The sequence below is a fragment of the Triturus cristatus genome, chromosome 6 (genome assembly GCF_964204655.1).
Source record: "Triturus cristatus chromosome 6, aTriCri1.1, whole genome shotgun sequence".
Classification (NCBI taxonomy): Eukaryota; Metazoa; Chordata; class Amphibia; order Caudata; family Salamandridae; genus Triturus; species Triturus cristatus.
Genome location: NC_140589.1, coordinates 1,839,632,190 through 1,839,658,528, shown reverse-complemented (window position 1 = coordinate 1,839,658,528; position 26,339 = coordinate 1,839,632,190). Strand labels below are relative to the sequence as shown.

General features: G+C 45.1%; 1 protein-coding gene across 5 annotated transcripts in view; it reads left to right on the top strand.

The window, feature by feature from the left end:
• The window catches only part of DNAJC5G (DnaJ heat shock protein family (Hsp40) member C5 gamma), a 158,562-nt gene that overhangs the window by 83,144 nt on the left and 49,079 nt on the right, over positions 1-26,339 (top strand). For all 5 annotated transcript variants that reach the window (XM_085613276.1, XM_085613279.1, XM_085613280.1 and 2 more), the window contains one exon: positions 7,219-7,337. In XM_085613276.1, coding sequence (XP_085469402.1) covers positions 7,225-7,337 — 113 coding nt within the window. In that variant the 5' untranslated portion in view covers positions 7,219-7,224. The remainder of the gene's footprint in view (positions 1-7,218; positions 7,338-26,339) is intronic.

Here is a 26,339-nt window from a genome sequence, read left to right as displayed (position 1 = left end):
ATCTTGCAAGTTTCACCCACCTGAATCCCACAAACAGTTACCCAAACTATGCAGAGTTCACACGTTCGATGATTCGTGGGTACTCTTTAATCCCACAAGTAGGGAATTCACTTCTCACCACAGTTATTCTTAAATTGATTATCTTCTACTAGATGCTGCTCAACTACAATACAGATCTGCTCCTACCATAGAACCGATCTCCATCTTTGACTACGCATGCATATCCATAACCATTAAATTGTATCCTACCCCCTTAAGAAATGGCGGTTGGTGTATGAACTTGGAGCTTCTTGATAATAATGAAGACCTTGAATCTACTAGAATAGACGCCTACTGTCCTCTAGGAAAACATACACTCGTGTAAGCTTCTCTGTTGTTTTATGAGATGGCATAAAGGCCACTCCATGTGGCACCAAGATCAATCTTACGGCCATAAAAATAGATTGATCAAGGAAAGACTAAAGCTAATAGAAGCTGAAGTGAAATGCCTAGAATCTCCTCACTAGATTGCATTAGGCTTCCAGTTGGGGGGGAGCCTTGGGAATGCTAAAATATAAATATAACAAAATACTAAGCAAAAGAGCACGTGTGTGTCCAAACTCAAAGTTTACAAATGATCAAACCTAAATGTGGTTTGCAGAATGGTAGCTTCCTACCTACAATTAAAGAGTAGCTCCTTAATACCAGCTTTTAGAGACCAGCCCAGAAAGCTACAATCAAATACTGCCTCTATTAGCAAGACTTTTAATGAATTCAATGGTCAATTATATGCACGCAATACATCTCAGCTGAGAAAGCTGCTCCTTTCTATAAAACAAACACTAGCAACAAATTTAGCCCACAGGATAATCTGAATAAACCTGTAGCTGAATTTGAGAACTTAAGCACCATTTCCACAAACCTCTATTGAAGGGCCCTGGGGCCGGACGGTTCCCAATTGCATTTAATAAACCTTTCTCCAATACCATTATTGACCCACTGGAGTCGCGCGCTTAATCACTTCAGAGTCTGTTATTCTCAATGGCACTGTAGCTGCAGGCACCACTGTGTTAAGTTATGGTCTTTGTCCTCCTTGTCAATTACCAAAGAACTACATATCTATATCTGTGAGAAATATGGAAGCAACTATATATGCACATTTTGTAGCTGGAAGGCTATAAAGATATCACCAAATAGGTCTACTCCACACAATCGGGCTTCGACAAAAGCCGCTTGGCAAATGACAACTCTCACCAGTTGTGTCACATAATTGAAAAATCTCATACATGTCCGAGTCAGATGTGGTTGTTTCTTTAAACACTGAAAAGCCTTTGACAAGTCACATGGCTCTACCTAATGAAGTTTTAAAACATTTCTACTAAAGCAGCCACTTCAGTAAAAGAGCAGAGTTTAAGACCAGTTGCTTGCCATCTGAGGTATTCACCTAAGCCAAGGTATCCAGCAGGGTTGCCCTCTATTTCCAACTCCTTCTTTTCTTTCTAGCTATTGACCCTCTTGTACAGTAGATCCGTAATCACCCTGGGATTGCAGCAGTTTTTAAATCCACACCATTGAGACTGCAGCGTAAGCAGACCATATTCTAGTTTTTTATATCTGATGTAGAGCAATACATCCCAACCTCCTAGATATTATTCAGGAATATTTGGCGGCTTCGGGCGATCATCTCAACAAAGGCAAACGGGAATTCCTCTCTCTTAGCATTTTATGTACCATAGGCTTATTCAAACTGTAGTATCTGCTTCTTCTGGTTACCCCCACATTTTGCTGATATCACACTGTTTTTGACCTAGTATGACTGGGATCCTGCTATCCAGGACCCCAGTCTATCTGCTTTCTCGTGTAAATTGATATGCATGTACTTTAGGTACACTCCAGATTGGATTCTGGGATACCCTTATGAGTCCCTAGTATATGGTACACTATGTACCCAGGTCATACGTACCCCATAGGCCTCCCATGGGCTGAAGCATGTATTGTGCCACCCCTGAGAGGCCATCCAAATTGACACGACCAGCCTGCTACAGCGGACTGTGTAAACTGGTGCTCGCACAACTTAAGATATAGGTTCACTATATCTATCTAGATCACTACACTTAAATACCTGTCAGTCACCCCTATGGCAGGCCTTCACAATCCTGAAGGCAGGGTGCTGGGTTTTACGTGAGAGAGTGCTCCTGCATGAGCAGATCCCCTCTGCAGCCTTCGGAGACCATTCTCCGGGGTGATCTGTGATGCAGCCAGACATATATGTTTAAGTGCATTCTAACCTCGCGGTAAATGCTAACTTTAAAATGGCTGCTTAGAAACATGTTATGTTTGGTGTCAAACACCTTGGAATCATACCTCCCCGCCAGTAACTGGCGGGGGAGGTATGATTCCACCCTTCTGAAGGGACATATGTGGGTCGCCGGTATACCCGGTACCAGCTTTCTCGACCTGGGCAAAACAAAATGGATGCTGCCAGCCACAGACACAATTCTGCTCGCCTGCTGCTGAGCCAAGCTCGAGCAGAGGAAGGTATGACAATAGGCATCCTGTCACACGGAGGTGTAACCAACTCCCAGACAGGAATTAGTGTATTGGGGCTGCGTGGGCATACTCTTAGAGTGCCATAAAGTCTGCACTGGGGGCACACTTGTCCCTGTGCATAGTCCAGCTCAAACCAGTTCAGGGAGCCATTTTCTTCTGCTCTGGCGCGAAACTGGACAAAGTACTTCGACTGCCTGGACGACTGAAGAATCTCCCTTGGAGTAAAGGAGTTACTCCCCTGCAAAAGCAGGCACCTAAACGCAACTGACCGGTTTGCTTCTCCCGAGCTCCTGAGTACTCCGAAGATTTCAGCAACACATGAGGTGGGTTCCTGAAGGTCCCTGAGGTCTATCTGCCCTCTCAGCGATTCTGAGACCAGTATCTCTCATGGGGACCGTGCAAGCCGAACCCCTGTGCACTGCGTACTTTTGCAAGTGCATGTGCTTAGTGACGATTCCTGAGCCTGTGCTTTGGACTCAGTGTAGTCCTGACCCGAGCAGTATTTGCACCGAAGATTTCCGGCCTCCACTCCATGAGTGTCCTGTGGGCGGGTGCTTTGCAGACTTGCTTGAGGTCTCCTCGCGATCCCTGGTCCGTTGGATTGTGGGTCCTGGCGAGGGTCACCTTGCTAATTCTTGGGCTTACCTGGTTGCTCCAGACGTGCCCTGACTCTCCATTGCTTGGAGAGTCCCCTGGACCTTGCTGGTCCACACTCTAACCTGTTTCCTCTGACCGTGTGGGTTGCAGTTGCCAAGGCTTGTTGGTGCTCCAGCCGGACATCGATCCTTCAGCTCTCGACATCCTCCGTGGGACAGTTAATCTCTGGACTTTGGTCATCCTTGACGTCTCCTGGTCCCTGTGGCTGCAGAGTCTAGCAATCCTTTTTCATCCCTGGAGCACTCGACATCAGTGGGCATTTGACTACCGAGCCCCTGGTCACCTAAAGTGACCCAGACTCTGTCCCCTCTGCTTTCAGAGTCTTCTCACCTGAAGTCCAGGCTTTGATTCCGCTGGACATTCTTCGCCCTCCTGGCAGCAGAACTTCTTTGCAGCTCTCCATCAAAAACGATGAAGGTTTCCGACACCACTTGACCCCTATGCACCCGGTTCCTCTGGGATAGGTAACATGGGTACTCCGGTACTCACCAATGGGTTGGTCTTAGAACCTCCTAAATTCCAAAGGGTTTGCTCGAAGTCCTCTTAGAAGTGTCCTTTACTTGTAAATTTCCAACTGCGACTTTCCCATAGAGTTGTACGGAGCACGCGTCTGTGTTTCCTCACTGCAACAGTCCTCCGTGGGCTCCCTGTGTCACTCCTCTGGGCTGTTCCTTGGGGTCCCAGCAATTCTACGTGCTCTAAGCACTGTGTGTATTGAAGTAGTTGTTGTTATACCATTTTTTTAGTATATGGTTCGGTCTCCAACTGGACCCCTCTGTGTATTTCACTATTTACGAATGTTCTATTGTTCTTGTATTGTGTGCTTTGTGCCCTAGTCTCGTGTAGAGACTAGTAGAGAGTGTTATATCAATAAATACATATTTTTATATAAACACTGTGTGGTTCTCCTTTTGTTTAATCATTTAGGAGGTGATATTCTGGTAAACAAGCTGCTTTACATTCCTTCAAGATTAAGCCTGAAGGCTGCTCTCCATAGCTACCACTAGGATAGCTTTCAATAAGGTTATCTTTGACCTCAGACGTCATAAGGGCCGTGTGGCCTGGTACAAGGTGCCCACTTTAACTAGTGGACAGAATATACCAACCCACCTTCTCACACAAACCCCATGGCCTCCAGTTGCAACCCAAATTTGTCAAATACCTTCGTATATGCTTTCCACTGACCTAATTGACTTGGTAAAAGACAATGAGTTCGAAACATTAGATAAAGTAGGAGTGTTTAGAGACATGGTCTCTGAAAGCCTTATGGTGGGGAAGATTAGAAACCCTGGGAATGAGGACCACGCCCATTGTTAATTTGCTATCTTACATGTTGGCAATTGGACTTTTGCTGGCATTTTATGGCACGCAGGATAATCTATTCTCTTCCTTCTTGTGGAAAAAACAAAAAAAGCCCTCATTGCTAAGAGAAAAGCACTGATGCAACCATCAGACCGGTGGATGTCTTCTTCCGAAAGCAGTTCAAATATCAATCGGCATTCTTAGTGCATCAAGATTTATGGCTTTCTGAACAAAGTAAACCAATCTGTGCAACCGGCCTCTAAAATCTATAAAAATTATCAACTCAAACATATCTTTAAAAAAAAAAAAACCTAATCCTAAGCAAACGGAATAAAGGTCTGCTAATGACAAACAGACCTCCTCTGTCTAGCGAAGGATAGGCAGCAAGCTATCTGCACGAACACCAGCAGAAATACAATACTACAATCCCTTTCGCAATACAAGCTTTTCCTGTTTCACCCAGCATACTGGCCACCCTCCAAGTTAGCTACCCTAGTAACGTCTATGTTTGCTGGAATTTTAAGAAAGATACTGGCATTTAAACAAATGCTCTGCAGTTGTAAACTCACACATCCTTTTTGGACTTATCAACGCACACTTCTGGTATTCTTTCAAATGTAAATAAACCATTTCATCATGGCTACACTAGGAATACATGCTGCCCCTGAGCTGCCCTACCTACTGACTCAGCCCTCATTGACCTGATGCTCACTGCCAGCAGCAAACACTTCCTCTCTGAATGGAAATCCCCAGAACGAATCTCCATACACACATGGTGATATGTACTTCAGAGGTGCCCTGCTACCACTGCAGCCGTAGCAAGGCTCCACAAAGTCCTTACCACACTTATGGGACAAACTTGATGCAGACCCTCAGAAGGTTGGCCACACCTCTTAACTCTCAAACATTTAACTTATGGACCACCCTTATTTTTTAGTCCTTATACACACCACTCCGCTGGATCCTCTGGCATTGGATTCGCCCTATAAGCAAAGGACTTCTACAGCAGACACGACCTTGCGCTACCATAAACTCTTCTTTAATTTCCTTCCTCATCTCTCTCGACTGTATAGCTACCTGTGCTTGCTTATTCCTTTTTCTGATCAGGCCGATCCTATGTACTCCACTACCTGCCAGCTTTTACAGTTACTTGTGTTCTCATATGTATTCATTTGCCAGTATTTAACCAGTCAGTTGCGTTGTTGAGGTAGTACATTGCTTCTAAACCGGTTACAGCCTCCTTATTTTGACTCCCATTTTACTGACAAATTTATCTGTAATTTTCTTTTCATTTGATCCATTCTAGCATTTGTTGATCAGAAGATGTGTTTGCCTGTTATTGTACTTCTGAGGTCAAACACATTGAAAAGATACAAAAAAATCTAAATGTCCTTTCCATGGTGTGCCATGCCTTATTCCAGAAAGATAGCTGACACCCTTGTTGGACTGTGTTAAACTGTGGTTATGCGCTCTGGTGGTTCATCCCAAAAGGTCATTTGCAAGAATTTTTGCTGTGAAACTGTTTGTTTTCTGGGGCAGGCATTCATAACTGTCTCTTCTTCTGAAGTCTTGACGTTTCATATCTGTGTCTACCATGGCGCATGTTAAAGCGATATACGCAGAACATCACACTGAGTATGGAATTAGTTTGGTGCTCCTACTAGAAAAACTAAAACATAACTTCATACAACAGCATTGTGTTCTGAATCTTGGGTACTCCCAATAGTACCCGGGTTCCGGCATATGAGAGGAGTGGAGAGAGCGTTCCTTGTCCCCCAGGTCCCACAATATGTAATCCCCTCTCACTTGAGTTACTGCTGGCAACTGATTTGTTAAGATTGCAAGAGAAATGTTTTAACACTTCTCACATCTGAACCTTGCAGCTTGTCCTCCAGTCTCTCCTTCAGCATCAGACAACCTTCTGTTAGCAGAGATGTTCAAAAAAATCAAAACCTCATTCATGTGAGATTTCTCACATGTGCTTGGTGCCTGGCACACATGCTTTTCCTTTTCAAGATGGCAAATTCATACATTACAAAAGCAAAGAGCATACAAAAATAAGATGGCATGTGGAAGGAGGTAGCAGAAAAGAGTCTTCAAAGGGCTTGTTTTGGATTAGGGGAAGACTATCTCTTTTGTGACTGTTTTAAAATGTGGTCTTGACCATGTGGTCTAAACTCTCTCCTGAACAGGATTTAAATGTCTGTGGAGGTGTCATTGAATACCTGCACCAGACACGATGATCCACCAGGCTTTCACACTTGTCATTTGAGACATTCTTTGGGATGGATACAAGTGGACCACTCACTGCCCTCCTATTCACAGTGTGTTTTTACTAATGGGAAAGTGAGAGGACCGAATTTTATTTAAAGATTCTATGCTTTAACCTTTGAACCACCAAAGATGTCACACAAAATCCCCCTCTGTACACTTCTACCAAGTCTGTGCTTGCTGCTCTTTCTGCTCTGGTCGGGTCCCAGGTTGCAGGAAACCTGCTAATATTTGGCCACTGTTAAGAATGCAGCCAAGCCATATTAGTAAACATTCTTGTCTTTGTTTCTAACCGCATCACAGGTTTACTTAATCGGGTTGGGCTGTTGGGAAGAAGCTTATCCTATACTTTATTGATTTTACTTGAACTATTCTAAATACTTTAGCTAATCCTACTTGTTTGTCCCATTATTGGCCATTCTGTTTGCTAAGACATTATTATTTGACTCTTCCTCACAGAGCAAGATGGCCGAGCCCCCGAAACCCACACGGAAGATGTCCCGGACAGGGGAAAGTCTCTACAAAGTACTTGGACTGGAGAAAGGGGCTTCTGCAGATGACATCAAGAAGTCTTACAGGTAAGGCTTCTGATGCGACTTATTCTCGTTGATTGAAGTGGATTTCCTGTTGCCACTTCTGTTCATTTGTACACTCAGTGGTAGTTGGCTTAAGACTAGGGGTTGAAACTGGTGGGACCTGCGCTCTCAAGGGAAAGTTTCTCCTTCGATAAGGGCTCTTTTTAGGGAGAGGAAAACCTGGAACTAAACTTGCGTAGCATGGGAACACCTAACCAGTCCATGGTGTTTGTCAAGGGTTTTTGCTTTTAGATCTCAGCTAGACTTACTAAACTGATAGAGAAAACTATTAATTAAGCTGTGGTTTTTTTTGGAGTTATTTAGGCACATGAATGGATGTAGAACTATTGCAGTCCACCCAGTCAGATTATTCAATACTTGAATATATATATATAATGTTTTGGAGCATAGCTGTTCTATTCTCTTTTGATCTATTCAGCCTGGAAGCAAAATAAGGGTATCCTAGGAGATATAAACACAATTTGCTCTATAGAAAATGTTAGAGTATTTCACGGTTCGAGATGTAACCATTTGAGATTCACTATAAAGAATAAACCTCCTTTCTGCCAAGATGGTTCCAAACCCTGGAAATCATTGTCCAAGCAAACGCTAAAAGCTTAGGGAAATCTGCAACTTCCCAGGAAGCTTTTGCTTTCTTTTAGTTAACCACACTATGCCCATAAATTTAGACGTAATGTGTCCTTTTTAGGTCCCATGAACAAACCTAAAATACACCATTTAAAAGCAGCAGGATCAGTTCTTCCAGTTATTTGACATAATAAATTTGGTAATCTCTGTCCAGAATATTTGTAGAGGAAGGAAACTCCATTTCATGTGCTTAGTCAGCACACTCACCGTGGCATTTCGGACATGCCGCCACACTGTCCGGGGAGAGCCCTCTGATTTTAAGTGTTATCGAGTAGGCTCTCTGCAGAATACAGAATTATGTTTAAACTAAGCATTACGGTAGATCTTATGTGGATACTGCAGCAGTATCTTTTCTTCTTTGTGACTAAATACTCTACCTGTGCCTCTTCACCCTTTATTTCTTGGTGGCTATAGCGAAATTGGTGTGTGCTCTACTATAGTTTTAGAGCCTACTGATTAGTCTACGTCCTGCCCCCCACTGTGTGTGGGGCATGTATTGGCGGTTCATCTCATTTTATACACAAATATGTCCTGACAGCTTTCACTAATGCCTTTGGTCTGCCTGAAGTCCCACACCTGTTCGGTAAGGGTTTCCAATCTGCTAGGGCACCCTTATGAAAAAGATCTATCACGGTGATCCCAAACTCCTCCCAGATCGTTCCTTCTAATGTTGCCTGTATGGTTTGTCGAGTGGGACATGTGGTCTAGCAGGACAACCAGAAGGCATGTTTCAGGCGGGCAAGCACATGCAGTTAGGACAAGTGTGGGAGAGTCCTTCGAGGGTTGTCTTGCAGGGAAGCAGACTATTCGTAACCTCCCCTCCTGCCATTTGGCTATCGAGAATCCCACTTCAGACAGGTTGAGTCGCGCCAATTAATAGGGCCACCGATTGCAGCTGTGCCGCAAGTTAGTAATCTTCAAAATCTGGGGATTCTGAACTCCCTTTATGTCAGTAACTGCAGTTTCCGTAAGGCTACCCCAGGCCTATTTGACCACAGAATCAAACTGCCTGAAAGGTAATGTTCGAGGCATGTGAGCTGTCGATCACATGCTTCGTATAAGATCGCCATCTAGTGTTGGGTCCGGATGTTTGCACTTTTGTTTTTCTGGAAGAAGTTTTCCCTAATCACGAGCTAGAAAACTCCTCCCTTAGGTGATAGTGCGCATGGCCATCAACTCCATCTCCAGATTGATTTGTGTCGCCATCGGGTTCGGATGTAATTCGCTGCGCTCCAGTTCGACATCGATCCTTCTCAGCGCTTATCACTTCACACTCGGCGGTATTGTTTCCGATCACGTTACCCTTGCTTCGCGGACCGGGACTCCTAAAGACAATTTCGATCGGAGTGCTCGTGGTAGCACTTCGGGCCTAGCCCCTGGTTCGACTCGCAGTCGATGGAACAAACTCCTTTCAAGTTCTGTCCTCGGTGCCACGCAAAATACCTGCGCACGACTCGCATGAGGTGTGCAACTTGTGTTTGTCACCCGACCACAGAGAAGACCACTGCGATGCGTGCCTAGCTTTCCGCTTTAAAAGACTCTTCGCGATCGACTGGCCCAATGACGCTTCATGCAAAGACAACAAACAGGCTCCATTCTGGACCTTTTCGGTCCTCAATCAGATGAGGAGGAAGGCGGCGAGCACATCGGAGCCGATGAGGAACAGGAAGACCTCTTTATTTCTGAACACAGCTGACGAGGATAAAGACATCCCGCATGGACAACGTACCGTGAGTACAGTCCCTACCTCGCCCCACCTTCCACTTCCATCGAAGAAAAAGGCGTTGGACCAACCTGCACCTTCGGGCCACGGTGGGCACTGGGAACAAGCTCCCCAAGCCCCGCCTTCGGGGTTGGGCACCAAAGCCTACTAAAAAGCCTTCCGGCTCCGAATAGCCCCATGCCAAATGGGCACCGTGCCTAAAGCTTCAGAGCCGAAGACAAAGTCTGGCACTGAACACCCTCCGTCGGCACCGAAACAAACTGCGGATCCGAAAACTCCGGCCAAGAAACCATCGGCTCCGAAACATTCGGAGCCGAAACACATGGACACGCCGAAGTCACCTAAAAAGCATGTTTTCCGTGATCCGCTCGACAAACCAGATCCAAAACAAAAAATTCTCATTATACACCCAAAGACTGGACATATCACCACTAAAGTGACTTTAAAGAGAGGTGCTACTACAGAAGAGGAATACCACACACCACATACCATTGAAGAAGAGAACTGTCTGGACAAATCCTTCCACCTTCTCCTCTTCCTTCACCTTCTCTACCGCAGACTATACCTGTGCCAACTTCACCTGAGCACTCTCCACCACACACACACCTAACAATCCGGGGGATGGGGATAATAATAATAATAATGATCAGCCTGGAGACGTGTGGGATGACTAATACTGATTCTTCCACTGACAATGACCCAGACATATCCTACCAGTCCCTCTCCACCAGACGACGGTATAGGAAATTTTGACTTGTTAAGTAGGGCTGCTACTTACCACGGAGTCCCGCTACATAGAGAATCCCTTGAAGAGGACTTCCTTTTTGAGACACTACACAACACACAAAAGTCTACACACATGTTGCCCAAGCTGAAAGGCATGACCAGACATGTTGACGACATTTTTAAGGATCCTGTTAGAGCATGTATCCTTACCCCTAGGGTAGATAAAAATTACAAGCCTGCTCCATCAGATCCAGTCTACATAAAGGGTCAACTACCATTAGATTCATTAGTAGTTGCGAATGCACGCAAACTCCCAGACTACTGAAGACGCACCACCCGCAGACAAAGAGTCTAAACTCGATGGTTCAGGGAAAAGGACAGCCTCTCAGGCTGATAACTTCTGGCACATGTCCAATACACAGGCATTGCTAGCACGCTATGACCACACACTGGGATGAAATGGAACAACTTATCCAATTTCTTCCTCGGGAACATAACTCCAAAGCACAAGACCTGGTTCATGGGGGACAGTTATTTTCTAATAATCAAATGAGATGCTCCCTAGATGCTGCTGATACATATGCCACAGCGGTGAACACTAGTATTCTTTTAAGAAGACACGCCTGGCTGCTCATATCTGGGTTTAAACCGGAAGTTCAGACTTCCATATTAAACACACCCATTGACAAGGAACACCTTTTTGGACCGGTGGTAGACACTTCACTGGATAAAATGAAGGATACTGAAGTGGCTAAATCCATCGGAGCCCTTCAGTCTCCACAAGGGCGTGGTTCCTTTTGTCGCTCCTTCTATCGAGCAGGGTCTAAGAATACTTCGTCTGACACTGCAGCCACCTATAAGGGCAATAACCAACCCTCAGGTTCCAAGGGATTCTTTCGAGGCACTTGGAGGTAATAACGGCAAGGGCAGAGGTCGAGTTTCCAATACACGTACCTCACCCTCCATTACAAAACAGTGACTTGCCCGTAGTCCACCCCCGACCACTTAACACCTGTAGAGGGACGACTGTCACAATTTCTACCAAAGTGGCATTCAATAACAACCGACAAATGGGTTCTCCAAATTATCCATTCTGGTTACTGCCTGGGGTTCATAAATACTCCTCCAAAAATTACCCCAAGGTCACAGACTTTCACAGGATCACCTAGATCTTCTCAAACAAGAAGTACAATCCCTGTTATTCAAAAAAGCAATAGACCTGTACCACCGAAACATCAAGGGTGGGGCATGTACTCCTTTTACTTTCTAATTTCAGAAAAAAGGACGGCTCTCTCAGACCCATATTGGATCTGAGAACTCAATCTTTACATACCACTTCCGCATGGTAATATTGCAACAGATACTGCCTCTGCTGCAAAAAGGCGATTTTCTATCTACTCTAAATTTAAGACGCCTACTTTCATATTCCAATCCATCCAGCTCACCGCAAATTTCTCAGGTTTGTGGTAGCAGGTCAACACTACCAATTCAAGGTGCTCCCATTCGGAGTCACCACTGCCCCCAGAGTCTTCACAAAATATCTGGCTGTAGTAGCTGCGCATCTCAGAAGACAAAGCATACATGTCTTTCCCTATCTGGACGACTGGCTCATCAAAGCCGACACATATCTGCATTGTCGCACGCACACTTCAGTAACCATTCAGCTGCTTCAACAGCTAGGGTTCTCAGTCAATGTGTTAAAATCACATCTTTAGCCTAACAAAGTTCAGGATTACCTAGGAGGCACTCTAGACACTCAAAAGGCTCTAGCTTATCCTAATGCAGCCAGAATTCGAAACATTCAGGCGCTCATTCTGAAATTTCAGCCCGATCCGTCACTTCCAGCTCGAGTATTTATGCAACTGCTGGGAATCGTGGCATCTTGCATCATGATAGTTTCCCATGCCAGATTACACATGCGTCCACTTCAAGAGTATTTAGCCAGTCAGTGGAATCAGTCACAAGGTACATTAACCGATCTAGCGTTGGTAAGCGGCTGTACTCCTCGTTCTCTGCAATGGTGGAACACACAAAACCTGTCAAAAGGGCGGCAGTTCATAGACCCGCTTTCCACAGACCGTACTAACAGCGGACACATCTCTTACTGGCTGGGGAGCTCATCTTCAACAACACACAGTGCAAGGGAGGTGGAGCCGACAGCAAAGGTTGCTTCACATCAATCATTTGGAACTCATGGCAATCTTTCTAGCGCTCAAAGCCTTTCAAGATTACTTGTCTGGCAAAGCTGCACTAGTCCGAACCGACAACATGACAGCTGTGTATTACATACAGAAGCAGAGTGCACACACACTCTCTCCAACTAACCCACTTAGCACAAGAAATCTGGAGATGGGCGATACACCACAACATTTATCTCCTAGCAGAACATCTCCCAGGAGTCAACAATCAAATTGCGGATCTCCTCAGCAGGCAAAGTTATCAGATACACGAGTGGGAACTTCACCCCCAAGTTCTCCAACCATACTTTCAAGCCTGGGAGTCCCTCACATAGACCTGTTTGCAACACCCGAAAACACAAAAGGCCAAAGCTTCGCCTCCAGGTATCCACACCCTTTGTCCAAAGGCGATGAACTGGTCAGGGATCTTTGCTTACGCTTTTCCGCCTCTTCCACTCATTTCATCAGTGGTTTGGAAACTCAGGTAAACATCACTCATGCTAATTTTTCAAAAAGGAGGTGCACTAAACGTAAGACACAAAAGTCCAAAATGTTTCTTTTCTTTTTTTGAATTTTATTTCATAGTTGTACACAACGACAGCCAACGCGTTTAGTTCCTATATGGATAGTTAACGGGACGTCTTCAGGGCTGTAATAAACATAAAAACATTTATATAACATACATTAAAATACATTAAAAATGACGGACCATGACATAAAATGCTGAACTAACATACTTGACTGAACATATTTTTTTCAAACATAAAACAAAAACAGAATTTATCTAAAACATAATACAAACTGAGAATAACTATAACAACATATACTTTTAAGAATATGTACAGTGAAAAGGACAAAACATTCAATACCTAAAATTTAAAGAAAGACAACAACATATAAAGGTTAAAAAGGAAACATAACCTTTTAGATTTTTAATATCAATTGTACTGTTGGAAAAAAGAAGGGTGGGGGCAGGAATTCTCCTACTTTATACATCTAATTCTATTTAATAGATCTGCGAGACCTATTTTTAGCCTCACCTTCAGTTTTTTGTAGAGCAGTGTCAAGTTTCCATTTAATATATTCTTGGGTGTAATGTGGATGTCATCGGATACCAAATCGTAAATCAATCTGACTAAATAAAACAGAGGGAAATGTGGAGGGGAAAAGAAGGTTTGGTTATCTCAACCTTCCACCAGACTGTATGAACATTATTGGAGAGGCCTAGAAAGCCTACCACAAGAGCCTGCTACGCAGCCAAATGGAAACGTTTTGTTATCTATTGCAATAACAATCATATCAACCCTCTTGATGCTTCCATACAGAACTTTCTGTGCTACCTATTACATTTGCAGCAGTCCGCATTGGCCTATACATGCATCTTGATGCCATTGCAGCTTACCTTCAAAATAGGCAACACTTATCGCTATTTCGAGTGCCCGTCATCAAAGCATTCATGGAAGGACTAAAAAGTGTTATTACCGCCAAGACTTCCACCTTTCCCAGTATGGAATCTTAATATAGTCCTCAAAAGGCTAATGGTTCCGCCATTTGAACCTGTAAAACAGCTTTCCTCATTGCAATCACTTCATTGAGGAGAGTGGGTGAACTACAGGCACAGAAGAACCCTTTTTCCAGTTACACAAAGATAAAGTAGTTCTTCATATCAAGCCTAAATTCCTGCCTAAGGTTGTATCTGCATTTCACATCAATCAGTCGGTTGACTTACCTGCGTTCTTCCCTCAACCGGACTCTGTTGCAGAACAAGCTTTACATACCTTAGATGTCAGAAGAGCTCTTCTGTATTACACTGAAAGAACAAAATAATTTCGTAAAACCAAACCACTCTTTGTAGCTTTTGCACCACCTCACAAAGGCAATCCTATTTCCAAATCAGGAATTGCTAGGTGGATTGTTAAGTGTATTCAGATTTGTTATCAAAAAGCCAAAAGGACCCTTACAGTACCCCCTAAAGCCCATTCCACTCGCAAGTTAGGGGCTACAATGGCTTTCTTAGGAAATATCCCTATTATGGATATCTGCAAAGCTGCAACGTGGTCTACACCACACACATTCACCAAACACTATTGTGTAGATGTGTTAGCAAGACAACAAGCTAATGTGGGCCAAGCAGTACTAAAAACGTTATTTCAGGCAACTCAACGGTTATAGGTTAGCCATCGCTTCAGGGAGACTGCTGTATAGTCTATGCAAAGCATGTGATCTACAGCTCACATGCCTCAAACGGAAAATGCTACTTACCCAGTATGCATCTGTTCTTGGCATGTAGAGCTGTAGAATCTTATGCACCCACCCACCTCCCCACATACCGGTAACTGCTGTTGTTTTCTCTTTTACTAAACATACTTGGGCATGGACATCTCTAATTTTTTACTACTACTACTCCATTCTCTCACCCTCTGCGGAAAACAATCTGAAGATGGATTTGATGGCCATGCGCACTATCACCTAAGGGAGGAATCCCTTACCTCGTGATTAGGAAAGCTTCTTCCAGAAAAACAAGGTGCAAACAACCAGACCCAACACTAGATGGCAATCTTATGCAAAACATGAGATTCTGAAGCTCTGCATGCCAAGGACAGATGCATACTGAGTAAGTAGCATTTTCCTTATCTCACAGAAGCATTTCCTAAGGAGAACAATAGGGAGGTTAGCAAAATAGTAAAGGAGGCACGGCAACACCACCATCTTCACCTTTGCTTCTCTACCCACTTCTGAAAGTGAAGACCAGAATATTACTTGCAACTGCAGGAAGGGACTAGCCGCTCCTATATTCCTGTCCAGTAAGTTAGTATCTGATTTTAATACCCAGACACCAAAACATATGATGTTCACAGCTCAGCCCTCCATGGATCAATCTATGGGGCATTGGCTCCAGTGCTGTGCTTAGAGGGAAGATCTTCTGGAAGGCCAACACGACACTAGATAAATTGGTATTTGCTACTTAAAACATATGTCAAGATGTCATCAGCGTATAATAATATAGTGTTGGTAATGCCTCCAATTCAGAGACCCTCAGCTTCACCAATATCCCTGATCATAGCTGCTACAAGTTCTGATTAAAGCAAAGGACCGGCGTGGGCGTAACAGGTATACCTGCCGTGTCCCCGTGCTAATGTGGATCGAATCTAAGATAATGTGCCCTTATCACTTTGGCCCATTAGATCATTCATTTCCCAAACCTCCTTAGGACTGTAAGAATATATCTCCAGTTTACATAATCGAAGGCCCTTTCCAAGGTTTAAGGTGAGGCACCTTGTATTGGGAGCTTCTTCTAGATTACCAAACAGTTGTCATATATGAAATAATGAGCTATGTCCAGGGAGTAGGGGTAGGAGTCTATTTGCCAATAGTTTACTAAGTATTTTGCTTTCAGGACTGAGGTCATCCTATAAGGAGGGATACGTTTCGAGTCTCCACCTGCTTTGTGAATTGACATTTTAATGGCCCCATAGTGGCCTGCCTGTTGTGGAAAATAGACTAAACAGTCAAGAACTTAATAATGCAGCATAGGTTTTATACACTCAATTGGAAGACCATTGGAGCCGGGGGGGGGGGGGGGGGGTCTTCCTCATTGCCAAATGTAAGAAGGGGTTCCCTAATGGGTTGTTCCACCCATGGGCGGCCCAAAAAAGTTGGAAGTATACTTTTGTGAGTTTTGGCACAATAAAAATTGTAGTACATGCACTTTATCTGCTCAAGCAATCCTGTGTGGTGGTTTTCTTTTTTGCTTACATTAGTGCTGCCTGCCGTCTACAGTCCTAGCAGCTTCTTGTTCTACTTGTAAATGCAAATTCTACATCTTGTCGAGTCTGATTTCAATTGTCTTGCAAACATCACCTGTGACTTGTATACTAGTCCCCTTAAGACTGTTTTGCGTTTCTTACTTCATCAAAAAGGATGCAGCAGTTGGGTCTATTTCTATTGGAGAATAATCTTTTGCTTTTCCAAAAATATCCTGAAAACTGGATCCTCCAACTGCACAGGTTGCAATTTCCATGTGGGACTCGAGGCAGGGGAGCTTACCCCAATTTACGCTGAGCTCTAACAGGCTATGGTCAGAAGTTCTCTCCTATGTTTGCAACTTGTGTAACCTAACCCTGCTTGTCTGTGCAAAGAATGTGATCAAGCAAGCCTGCCATATGTTGTGAGCTAGAATAGAACAAGTAATGTCTTGCGGTTGGATTATAACTCACCAGGAGTCGGGCCGGCCTTAGCGCTGGTGGCATCTGGTACAACAATTATTATTATTTTTTTTTTTATGCCTCCCATGACCTCAATCTCCACAGATTCCCTCACTACCACCCTCCAACAGTGCCCCTCATCTCTCTATAGCTCTTCTCAAAAGGATTTTGTTTATTTTATAGTGCTACTCAGCCCAGTTTAGGGTTTCAGAGCACTTTACATTACACATACAAAATACCGAGACAATCCGGTGTAAACCAGTCAATAGGAAATGTTGCATACAACAATGAGGACTACAAATTGTAGGAATCACTTGTCATCCATACTAGTAAGTGTTTGGTCTGGGGAAGCATAAACTCAGGATTTAAAATGTACCACAGTGCTTAGGGTTGGTTTAAAAAAAATAAAAAATAAAAAAGAGTAATATATTTCTACCTAAACAAAACCTTTTTAGAAAAATTTCGTTCATGGAAGACTGGGGGGTGGGGACATAATGTTCTAACCTATATCATTCTGGTTGCATGCAGCTCTTTGGCAGTTCATAGGTCACTGTACTATATTAGGACTGAAACTTATGAATTGCAAGTAACAAAAGGGTGTATTTGACAAAAGCAGTAACCCACTGAACTATCCACTCAAAATACTGTTCTGCGGTCTGCGTGGTACATGTTCTCTGCAGCAGGCATATTAACCCTTTGCGCTACTTTAAGTCAAAACTACCACTAGACAAAACTCTATTCTCTCTCCAGCACAGGAACATTATTCACCAGGGTTATCTTGACGTTTGTATTGTTGCCTTACAACTGCTGGACACACAAGGAGCAGCAGCTTTTATTTCTAAACAGTGTCCTCCAAGCTCTGCACCGTGTGCGGCTTCACCAGTCATACTGCCATATTGCTGGCCCTGCCAGGAGTCAAAACAACAACCAGTTTTATTGCCAGTTTGCTAAAGCTTTTGTTTTGCATATAACCAAGGAGTGCTGTAATGGTGGATGCAAGCAGTCTTGTGGGACATTTAAAATAAAATTGTAATACCCCCCCTTTAAAATCCAAAGGATAACCACACAGTCTGAGAGAGTCTTGAAATGCCTGCTGTTCACATTGGGGGCATAAATGCAACCCATCTATCGCACTCCTAACCAGAGTAAATCGACCATTGGTGTCCAAGAAGACTGTTAGCCCGAAAGTAGACCCGAGGACCTATCCAATTGATCCACCTTTAATATTTTAGCTCACCCAGTCGTATTTAAATGTACCTCTTATAAAAACAACATGATCACTGTGGCTCTTGAGTTTGGAATATATCAAGTACTGTTTACTTTTTTTTACCACAATCTTTATTGATTTTCTAAAGTCTCCAATCTCCTCGAATTTGCCCACAGCATGTGCATCAGGTCCGCACCCTGTTCAGGACATCTGGGGCAAGTTGAAGAAACAGTAGGGAATATGATGTGGTGTTTGTGATGTACAGTGCAAAATAGAAAACTGTATAAATTGGAATGAGTTGCAGGGGATTTTTTGGGGCAAATTCAAGGAGAAAGGACCATTCCTTGTCCTGGAATTATCAGCCCATAACTGCCTCCCACCGGGTCATCAAGGGAGCCAGGGTGGTCCACCGTTCTGCATGAGTCCTCAGTACAGCCAGCGTATTAAATACCTGCCCTGACCCATAAGATGTAGTGATTGTATTAATTTGTGTGTGGTTGGTTCCACCCCACCTGGGGCCCAGTGTTGTCTGACATATCGTACAATGCTCGCATGTGTGAGGAACAATGAGTCCAGTAGACCCTGCGCATTGATAAAGTCTGAATGGCCCAACAGCGAGCCATCCCCCAAACCGTTCTCCCTCCATTGGGGTCTTTCTGTTCTGCTGCGGAACGGGGCATGCTGCGGCCTACGAGTTATGTGGGAGCACTTTTTTAATGTTGTCTAGAATAAATGAAAAGACGAATTGGGGGTGGGTTAGTGCAAGATTAAAAATACCTGGCTAGTAGGAAAAATATTTTATTCATACCTCTATCTGGTATGGTTAAAAAATGGGGAAAGTTGAAACTCATGGACTTCTGTTTCTAAGGTCTACGTGTTTCAAGCCCTACCCCAAGGCTATTCATCAGGGCCAAGGATTTGGCCACGGTATCACTAAATACCTCATCTTTCAAAGGCCAAGGGGCCAAGTTTCCATGTGGGAACAGGGGTGGGCACACGGTCCAGGGTCAACATCCGTCCTCCCGCAAAGATGATTTAACCTTGGATCCTGGACAGGAATGGTATCCTCTGGAAATGGCTACATTCGGACATTATTGAATAGTAGAGGTGCGTGTTCTTGGGTGCTGCATAGAAGGACATTCCGGTCCCTGTAGTTGAGGATTCTGGTCACCAGTGGCCACAGGGGTGCTCCAGGGGCAAGCCTCCTGGTCGGGACATGGTACACCCATTCCATGCTGCACATCTCGGAGGCCAGTCGGCACATCCACCTCCCGCAGCCACTGTTCGAATTAAGTGGCGTTGTGGCCCTCGCTGTTCTCCAGTAGCCCAATGGTCCATACATTGTTGCGTCAGGCCCGCCTTCCGCATCTTCTGTGCAGTCCCACAAGGTGGCCACCTCCTGTTGGAGCTGCACAACTGCAGAGAGGTGCACCGCTCTCCAGGGTACAAGGTCGGTCAGTATGGCTTCGCTGTCCTTCACTTTTTCCGCTAGTTTTTAGTGGTCAGCTTGGAGGATGTTGACACCTGATTTACTGTTCCTAAGCGTAGATCAGTGGCAGATTCAGGCCCGGGAGCGCCCACTCTTCTACGGTAAGCCCCCCCACCCACTGCTAGTAGCGCTTACTAGAGGAGCTAATTTCTCCAATAATCCAGGTCAGAATCTGAAAACTGCTTTAAAAATGTATGAGAAATACTATGCTGAAAAACAGGCAGCTGCGCTTTACCTGATAACCTGTTCAGATAACTGAGTAAACTTTGTTGTCGACCCCAAATGGGGTTGATGTTCAACAACAAAAAAAGAACAATTAACCCACCCACCTCCAACTCCTATACAGATTGTGAGGGTAAGACTGTCCAATCAACAATGAAAGAATGTAAGGAAGGCAACTCATTGCAATGGATAGGGTTTTCACCTCCTAGAGTTGTCATTTTGCGGTGATGGGAGACACTAAGCCTTCTTACTAATGTGGTGCTCCACTTTCACTGCCTGATGATCACAACTATGTTGAGCCTGATGCAGCTACATTTTTGTATCTAATCAGTGATGGGGATATCCTCCTGCTACTCAACCCCAGGGGAAGCAAAATTACTATGCTGAAGGGGGGGCTGTTTAAGACTACACCCCCCAATCCGAGCAAACCACTCCGAGGTGGCCCACTCATTCAAGGTAGTCTGGTTCCTCAAATGCATATCTAAGCTAATGCATCAATCTGGTCGTCTGATAATAACTAGGATTGATCTACATTGAGAGAAAAGCATTTCAGAAATAAAAATGATATATCAGCTGTAAGGCCTGTAGTAAGTAGTCGGTCTGCGTTGTGATCACTGGCGGGGAACACTTATTGCTGTATGCCAAAGACTCCATGGACTCTGCATCAGATGTTAAATCTGCTGCTTCATTTAAGTATACGGATGTTGATTACCCTAAGTGTTGCAGCCACCTTTCATTCCTCCCAAGACTGCCTTAATGAGGGCGTCCTGCTTGAGAGGGTGTTTTGTTGCTGTGCAGATCTGCAGTTCCTGAGATGCCTGTGGGAGGAGCAATGACATGACTGTTATACGACCCTTCTCCTAAGATGCAGTGTTCCATCAAAGTCCGAGTGTCTTGAGGCTTCATGAAGTAATGAGCATGTTAATCTGTGACTGTTTTAGGTTCTGTGGGAAAGATGAGGGCGTATTTGAGTCCTAGGGCGCTCAACATCTTTTACATTTATGAAGGAGGCCCTCTGATGTGTTGCTGCCAAGTTTTAATCTGGGAAAAATCTTACTTTAGATGCTTAAAAGAAGAAGGTACCTTTCATCCTGGCCCCTTGTAGTACAGAGTCTCAGTCCTTTAGTTCAGTACTTTCACCACAGTGGGTCTAAATGGGGCCACTGTCCCAGGACAGTATGGGCCCCATTCATATTGAAGTAGGCAGACAGACACTGAGGAAAGACTTAGGTTTTGAGCAAACATTCTATGAATGTTACTGTCTTCAGCGTTTTCAGCAGGACCTATGAGGCACAAATTATTCCTCCTTGACCTTCCCTCAACATCTTCAGCCCGCTCTTCCAGGAACCACATCCATTCAGCTAGGTCTTGCATTTGCCAGGACAGATCGATAGCCTGTGGAATCGTATCCTATAGGACACTTTGTTGGGCTGTCCATTTAAAAAAAAAAAAAAAAAATTACAAAAAATTACAAAAATGTATGCTGATCTTCCCAAGGCCGCACAAGGTCTAGAACTACGTCAGTCTTACTCTTAAGGGCAATTCTGGTATCTGCAGATAAAACCTTGCAGAGTTTGCCCAAGGCGACTCCATCCGGGCTGATTGTGTAATCCACGGAACGCTTGCCCAGAATCCATTCAGCAATCGCAGGTAGTTTGGACTTCATTTTAGCCCCCTGAGCCATCTTGCCCAGGTCCTTCATTATACGCGTGTAGGACAAGAGAAGTGCACTCTTGTAGATGTGACGATTGTGGTGACGACATAGTGATGCCAATCAATGACCAATCCAATAGGTAGTACTGTACATATGAGAACTTAAGTTTCTCGGTCTCCTCATTAATCCCTAAACCCAATTCTAGGAAGAGTCATATGGCGCAACCACAATCTGTGTACTAGCTTTAGTTTCAGCGCCTCAAACCATCTGTCCATGTTGTGGCTGTCAGGAAAAAGGTCTCGTGCTAGAGCAAGGAACTACAGTTGCCAGCTTGCGATACAACATATGGGTACATGAGGGGGATTGCCAGCAAGGTAAGGGTATGCACTAGCAGCCTGATAAAACAGAGGGGGAGGCCTCAACACTGTTGAAAGGTACTGCTGAGGAGTGTCCTAATCTGTCCTGCCCCGGCATCATAGATGATGGGTGCACTGTAAGTGAGCTCTGTGTCGGACCACCTTGAAATGTTGCCATCATGATAACCGCTGCCCTGGTGACTTGATCCGGTGTGGAACAGAGTGCTGGGGATACCCCTATGACCTGTTGGGGTGATTACAAGTGGCAGAGGGGGAATGAGGCTTGTATACATGCCAATATTTAAGAACCAAAAAGTGGGAGATTTTGGTCACAAAATCGGGGGAATGTATTTTACCCATTGACTTTTATTTGAAGCTGGGGCAATTTCAGGTGGGGTAGAGCTAGAATAAATTTAAAAAATTGTCTTCAAGATTATCGTGAGTATCTCACCTGAATCGACTCTGTTGGCATGTATGGGCCGAGCAAACTGGTCTGGCCAGACCGGTCTGTGCAGCAGGTGCTTCACTCCGATGTTCTGATCAGGTATGGCCCATTCTCCTCTCTTGAACCATGCAGTGAAGTGGTAGGTTGTCTTTCAAGAGGTGTCTAGTGACCTGATCAAACGTACTCATTTCTCAGGTGGAGTCTGTGAGGGAGATCCAGTAGACCAGCCTGGTCTCATACTGGTTCCTGGACAGCTTTCCTAACTTGATCCCCCCCCCCCCCCCCCCACCCAGTGGTACTGAGAAGTATGTGACCACATGGTCCCATAATGCCCAATATCTCCAGGACTCAAACTTAGTCTCCATCTTTGAAACCGGTTCCAGCCAAGTTGTGATGTAGCCCAAGTTCCCCAGTCTATCAGCGACACTACAAAAGATCAAGGAATTCAGGGATGCCTTTTTGTGGGTCTTTGGTGACCTACTGGATTCCTCTTGTGGGCCTATGGGTCCTAGGGATCAGAGAGGACTTCAAGTCAGGTGGAGCCGTCACTGACTGACTAACTGTACCCCACAAACTTGGTATAGGGGTCAGATCCAACTCTGGAGCTGGCGCCATGCCCAGTGCCTCCTGTCGCACCAAGACACCCTGGGACCCTGAGCGTCATTGTTGGATGGGAACCCAATAGTTCTTTCAGACTTTGAAGCAAAACTGTTGCAACCTCCACAAAAGCTACAACCCTCACATCCTCTAGCATACTGTTATTCAGAAGCGCTTCTGTTCCATTAAGATGTGTTTAAACACAATTATGAAGACAGTCCTGTTTATGATGATTAAAACCTTTTTCTGGACATGCAAAATGCCTTTGGGCTTGATGCATTTCCTGACACAGGCTTACATTCTCCTACTCCAGCCACCAAAGAGTCTGCCTCTTTCAAAATGGTGAAGTGCAGCGGAGGTCCTTGACTTACACCCACCACTGAAGGCCTGCAATAAGGACAGGCAACATAGAAACTTGGTCCAGGATATCCTATCATCCTCCTCCAATACTCTACACCAGAAACCCTGGCAGTTCAGGCATCTATGAAAAGGCAGAACCCAAATGATTTTCCAGCCACTCCCCCATGCTGAGTTGAAACTCTTGAAAACATTCAAAAAGCACACGTTCTTCTCCACTAGCCTTGCCATCCGTTCAGTGAACTCGAGTTGCCCCCTGGGTAGATGGCAGGAATCATTGAGACATTGTGACAAAGATCCCGGCAGCAGTCCCATTAGACTTCAGAGCCAATCCTAGAGCCTGTTCTTCAGGGTGATCAGGACGTTTTGAAGTATCGGGGCTGGACACTACTGACCGCTTGGGTGGAGCAGTTTGGAAAAGTGTGGTGCTTCAGCCCTTCAACCGGACTTTCCAGGTACATCCATCCTTCAATCCCTGATGGACATTCCATTTGGAAGGCACACATCTCTTCAAAGACCAGGCAGACTCTCCTTTGGAGCATTTCAGGGAGAGCAAAGCAAAAAACATTCCCTTTGTCTTGCATCGCATGTACAGCAGTATCCCCAAGCATTTTGCACCTTTTGTGGTTGTGGAAGGGGATTTCAGCAGACAGTGTCACACATTGCCGCAGTAGCAACAGGCCTCCCAAGCCTTTCGAGGCAGAAGCCATAATACAGGTCCCAAAGGGACAACAAACTATCCAAACCCCCAGGCCTCCTGTCCGTGGCCGCTGCAAGACTGTTTTAATTTGCCCCCTGTGGTCCACAATCGCCAGGTTGAACGTCTGGTCACCTTTGATCTCCACTGTTGGTAGAGCATCACCTCAGAACAGTCGGTGCTCCAAATTGTCCAGAATGGATATGCCCTCCCCTTCCTTTCCACACCTTCAACATGCATCCCACACCACAACACCTATTGGAGGACTACTTGTCCATTCTGGGAGGGGAAGTTCAGGCTCTCGTGGGCAAGGTAGCCATAGAGTGGGTGCTGGTATCAGAATTTGGGACTCGTTGCTACTAGCGTTACTTCATGGTGCTGCAGAAGGACAGAGGCCTCCACCCAATCCTTGATCTTCACTCTTTGAACTTCTTCCTCTGGAAGGACAAGATCAAAATACTCCACCTAGCCCAAGTTCTGCCCTGGATCCAGGCGACTTGATGGTAGCATTGGGCCTGCAGGACGCCTATTTCCAGAGGAGTTGGCCTAACTGCTAGGGCAGTCGACCTTGAATCTGGGAAAAATGGTGCGCGTCCTTGCAGAGACTCGGAACATCCTGCGATTCTGGGCAAATCACTTAATCTCCTCGTGCCTAACAAAAATAAATGTGTCCTCATGTAATGCAACTGGTGCTCGTGTCAAGCGCTCCGATACCCGATAACTTCAGGTCAAGTTCGCGCTATATAAAACTCTGTAAAAAAAAAAAGTGATGGTGGTGGTCTTGGCCCATCTTCGTAGGTTGGAAATACCAGTCTTCCCTTATTTTGACGACTGCCTGTGGTGAGCCCACCTTCAGCAGACAGTTGTGGTCCACCTCTAGATGACAGCCAACCAGTTGACATCACAAGGATTTTCCATCACTGTGCTGATGTCACACCTGATCCTTAGAGGCTTCCCTTCATTCAACCCATCCTGGACATGGTGCTATTCTAAGCCTTCCCTCCACTTCACTGAGTCCAACACATTCCAGCTATGATCCAGATGTTTTAACCCTTAACCTGGGTCTCAGTGAGAGCTGTTCTGAGGCACCTTGGCCTCCTGCAAACTACTTGTGGACCACACCAGGTTTCCCATACGGGCTCTGCAGTGGAATCTGAGGTCTGTGGGCTCCGCATCAATAGAACTTTTTCAGATTCCATCCAGGTGTCGGAGGTGACTCCAAAAGCTCTGCAGTAGTGGTTGCTATATTACAAGTGAACCAGTGGTAGACTCTTCTCCCTACCCTACCCAGAGCTAATGGTTGACGGATGCATCATTGCTGAGTTGGAGAGGTTATCTGGGGTAGATAGAGATCCGAGGGATCTGGTCTCCGGTTGAAGCCGCCTCTGTATCAACTTGTTGGAGTTTCTTGCAAATCGCTTGTCACTGAAAGCGTTCCTCCCGTCTCAAAAGGCAATGGCTGCAGGTTCTCATGGACAGCACTGCGGCCATGTGGTACTGCAACAAATAGGGCAAAGTGGCATCTGGTGTCCTGTGGCAAGAGGCTGTTCCCCTTTTGGAAGTGGCTAAATCGTCAGGCCATCTCCCTGTTCATACAGCACCTGGCAAGATCTTGAAACGCTAGGGTGGACAAAGTTACTGACGTTGCCTAGTGAATTACGAATAGCGGTTGCACTGAGAGGTGGCTCAGGGCATTCGTCAGCAGTTGGGAGAACCCTAGCTTGATGATTTTGCTAGTGTAGAGAATGTGCAGCGTTCAAAGCTTTTGCATGTTTGAGTACCCAAGGTAGTTCTCACTCAGACCCCTTTTGCTTGAATTGAAGATTGGGACTCCTGTATGCCTTCCCACCACTAGATCTCCTGTCATAATGTCTGAAGTTCAGAAATGACTGGGCCCAAGTCATCCTAGCAGCTCCATATTGGGGGAGAGGAGAGTATTCTACACAGATCTTGTAGCCATGATTGATTGTCCTCTCATTAGGCTGCCCCTTCAGGAGACTCTGCTGTGGCAGCAGCACGGCACAGTTCTACACCCAAGCCTGCAAAGTCTACACCTCCATGCTTGGAGACTGAGCAGCGGCAGGTGACTGCTTTCAAACTCCGGCCCAAAGTAGTGTGTCGTTTTGACAGCCAGGTTTCCCTCCACCAAACAATTCTACCCAGAGCACTGGAAGAAGCTTGTTCGAACAACTGTGCCTGTAAAGGCTGGATATTTTATAAAGAATGTCTGAAATAGCCAGCCTTTACAGGCACAGTTGTCGTACTACCTTCTATTTTTATATTTAGCCCCGCAATGCCTTGCTGTGGCAGCAGGTCAGGGTTAACTGTTGACTCTTTCAGCCTCCTTATGTTTACCTGATCAGCCACCTTTGTTTAAATTACCTGTTGTGATGTGTTTTCTCAAAGAAAGCATTCATATGTTCCCGCTAACCCCATTTGTGATGCCCCAGTTGGACCTCTATCTGGTTCTCACTCTGCTCATGTGCATGCCATTTGCCAGTG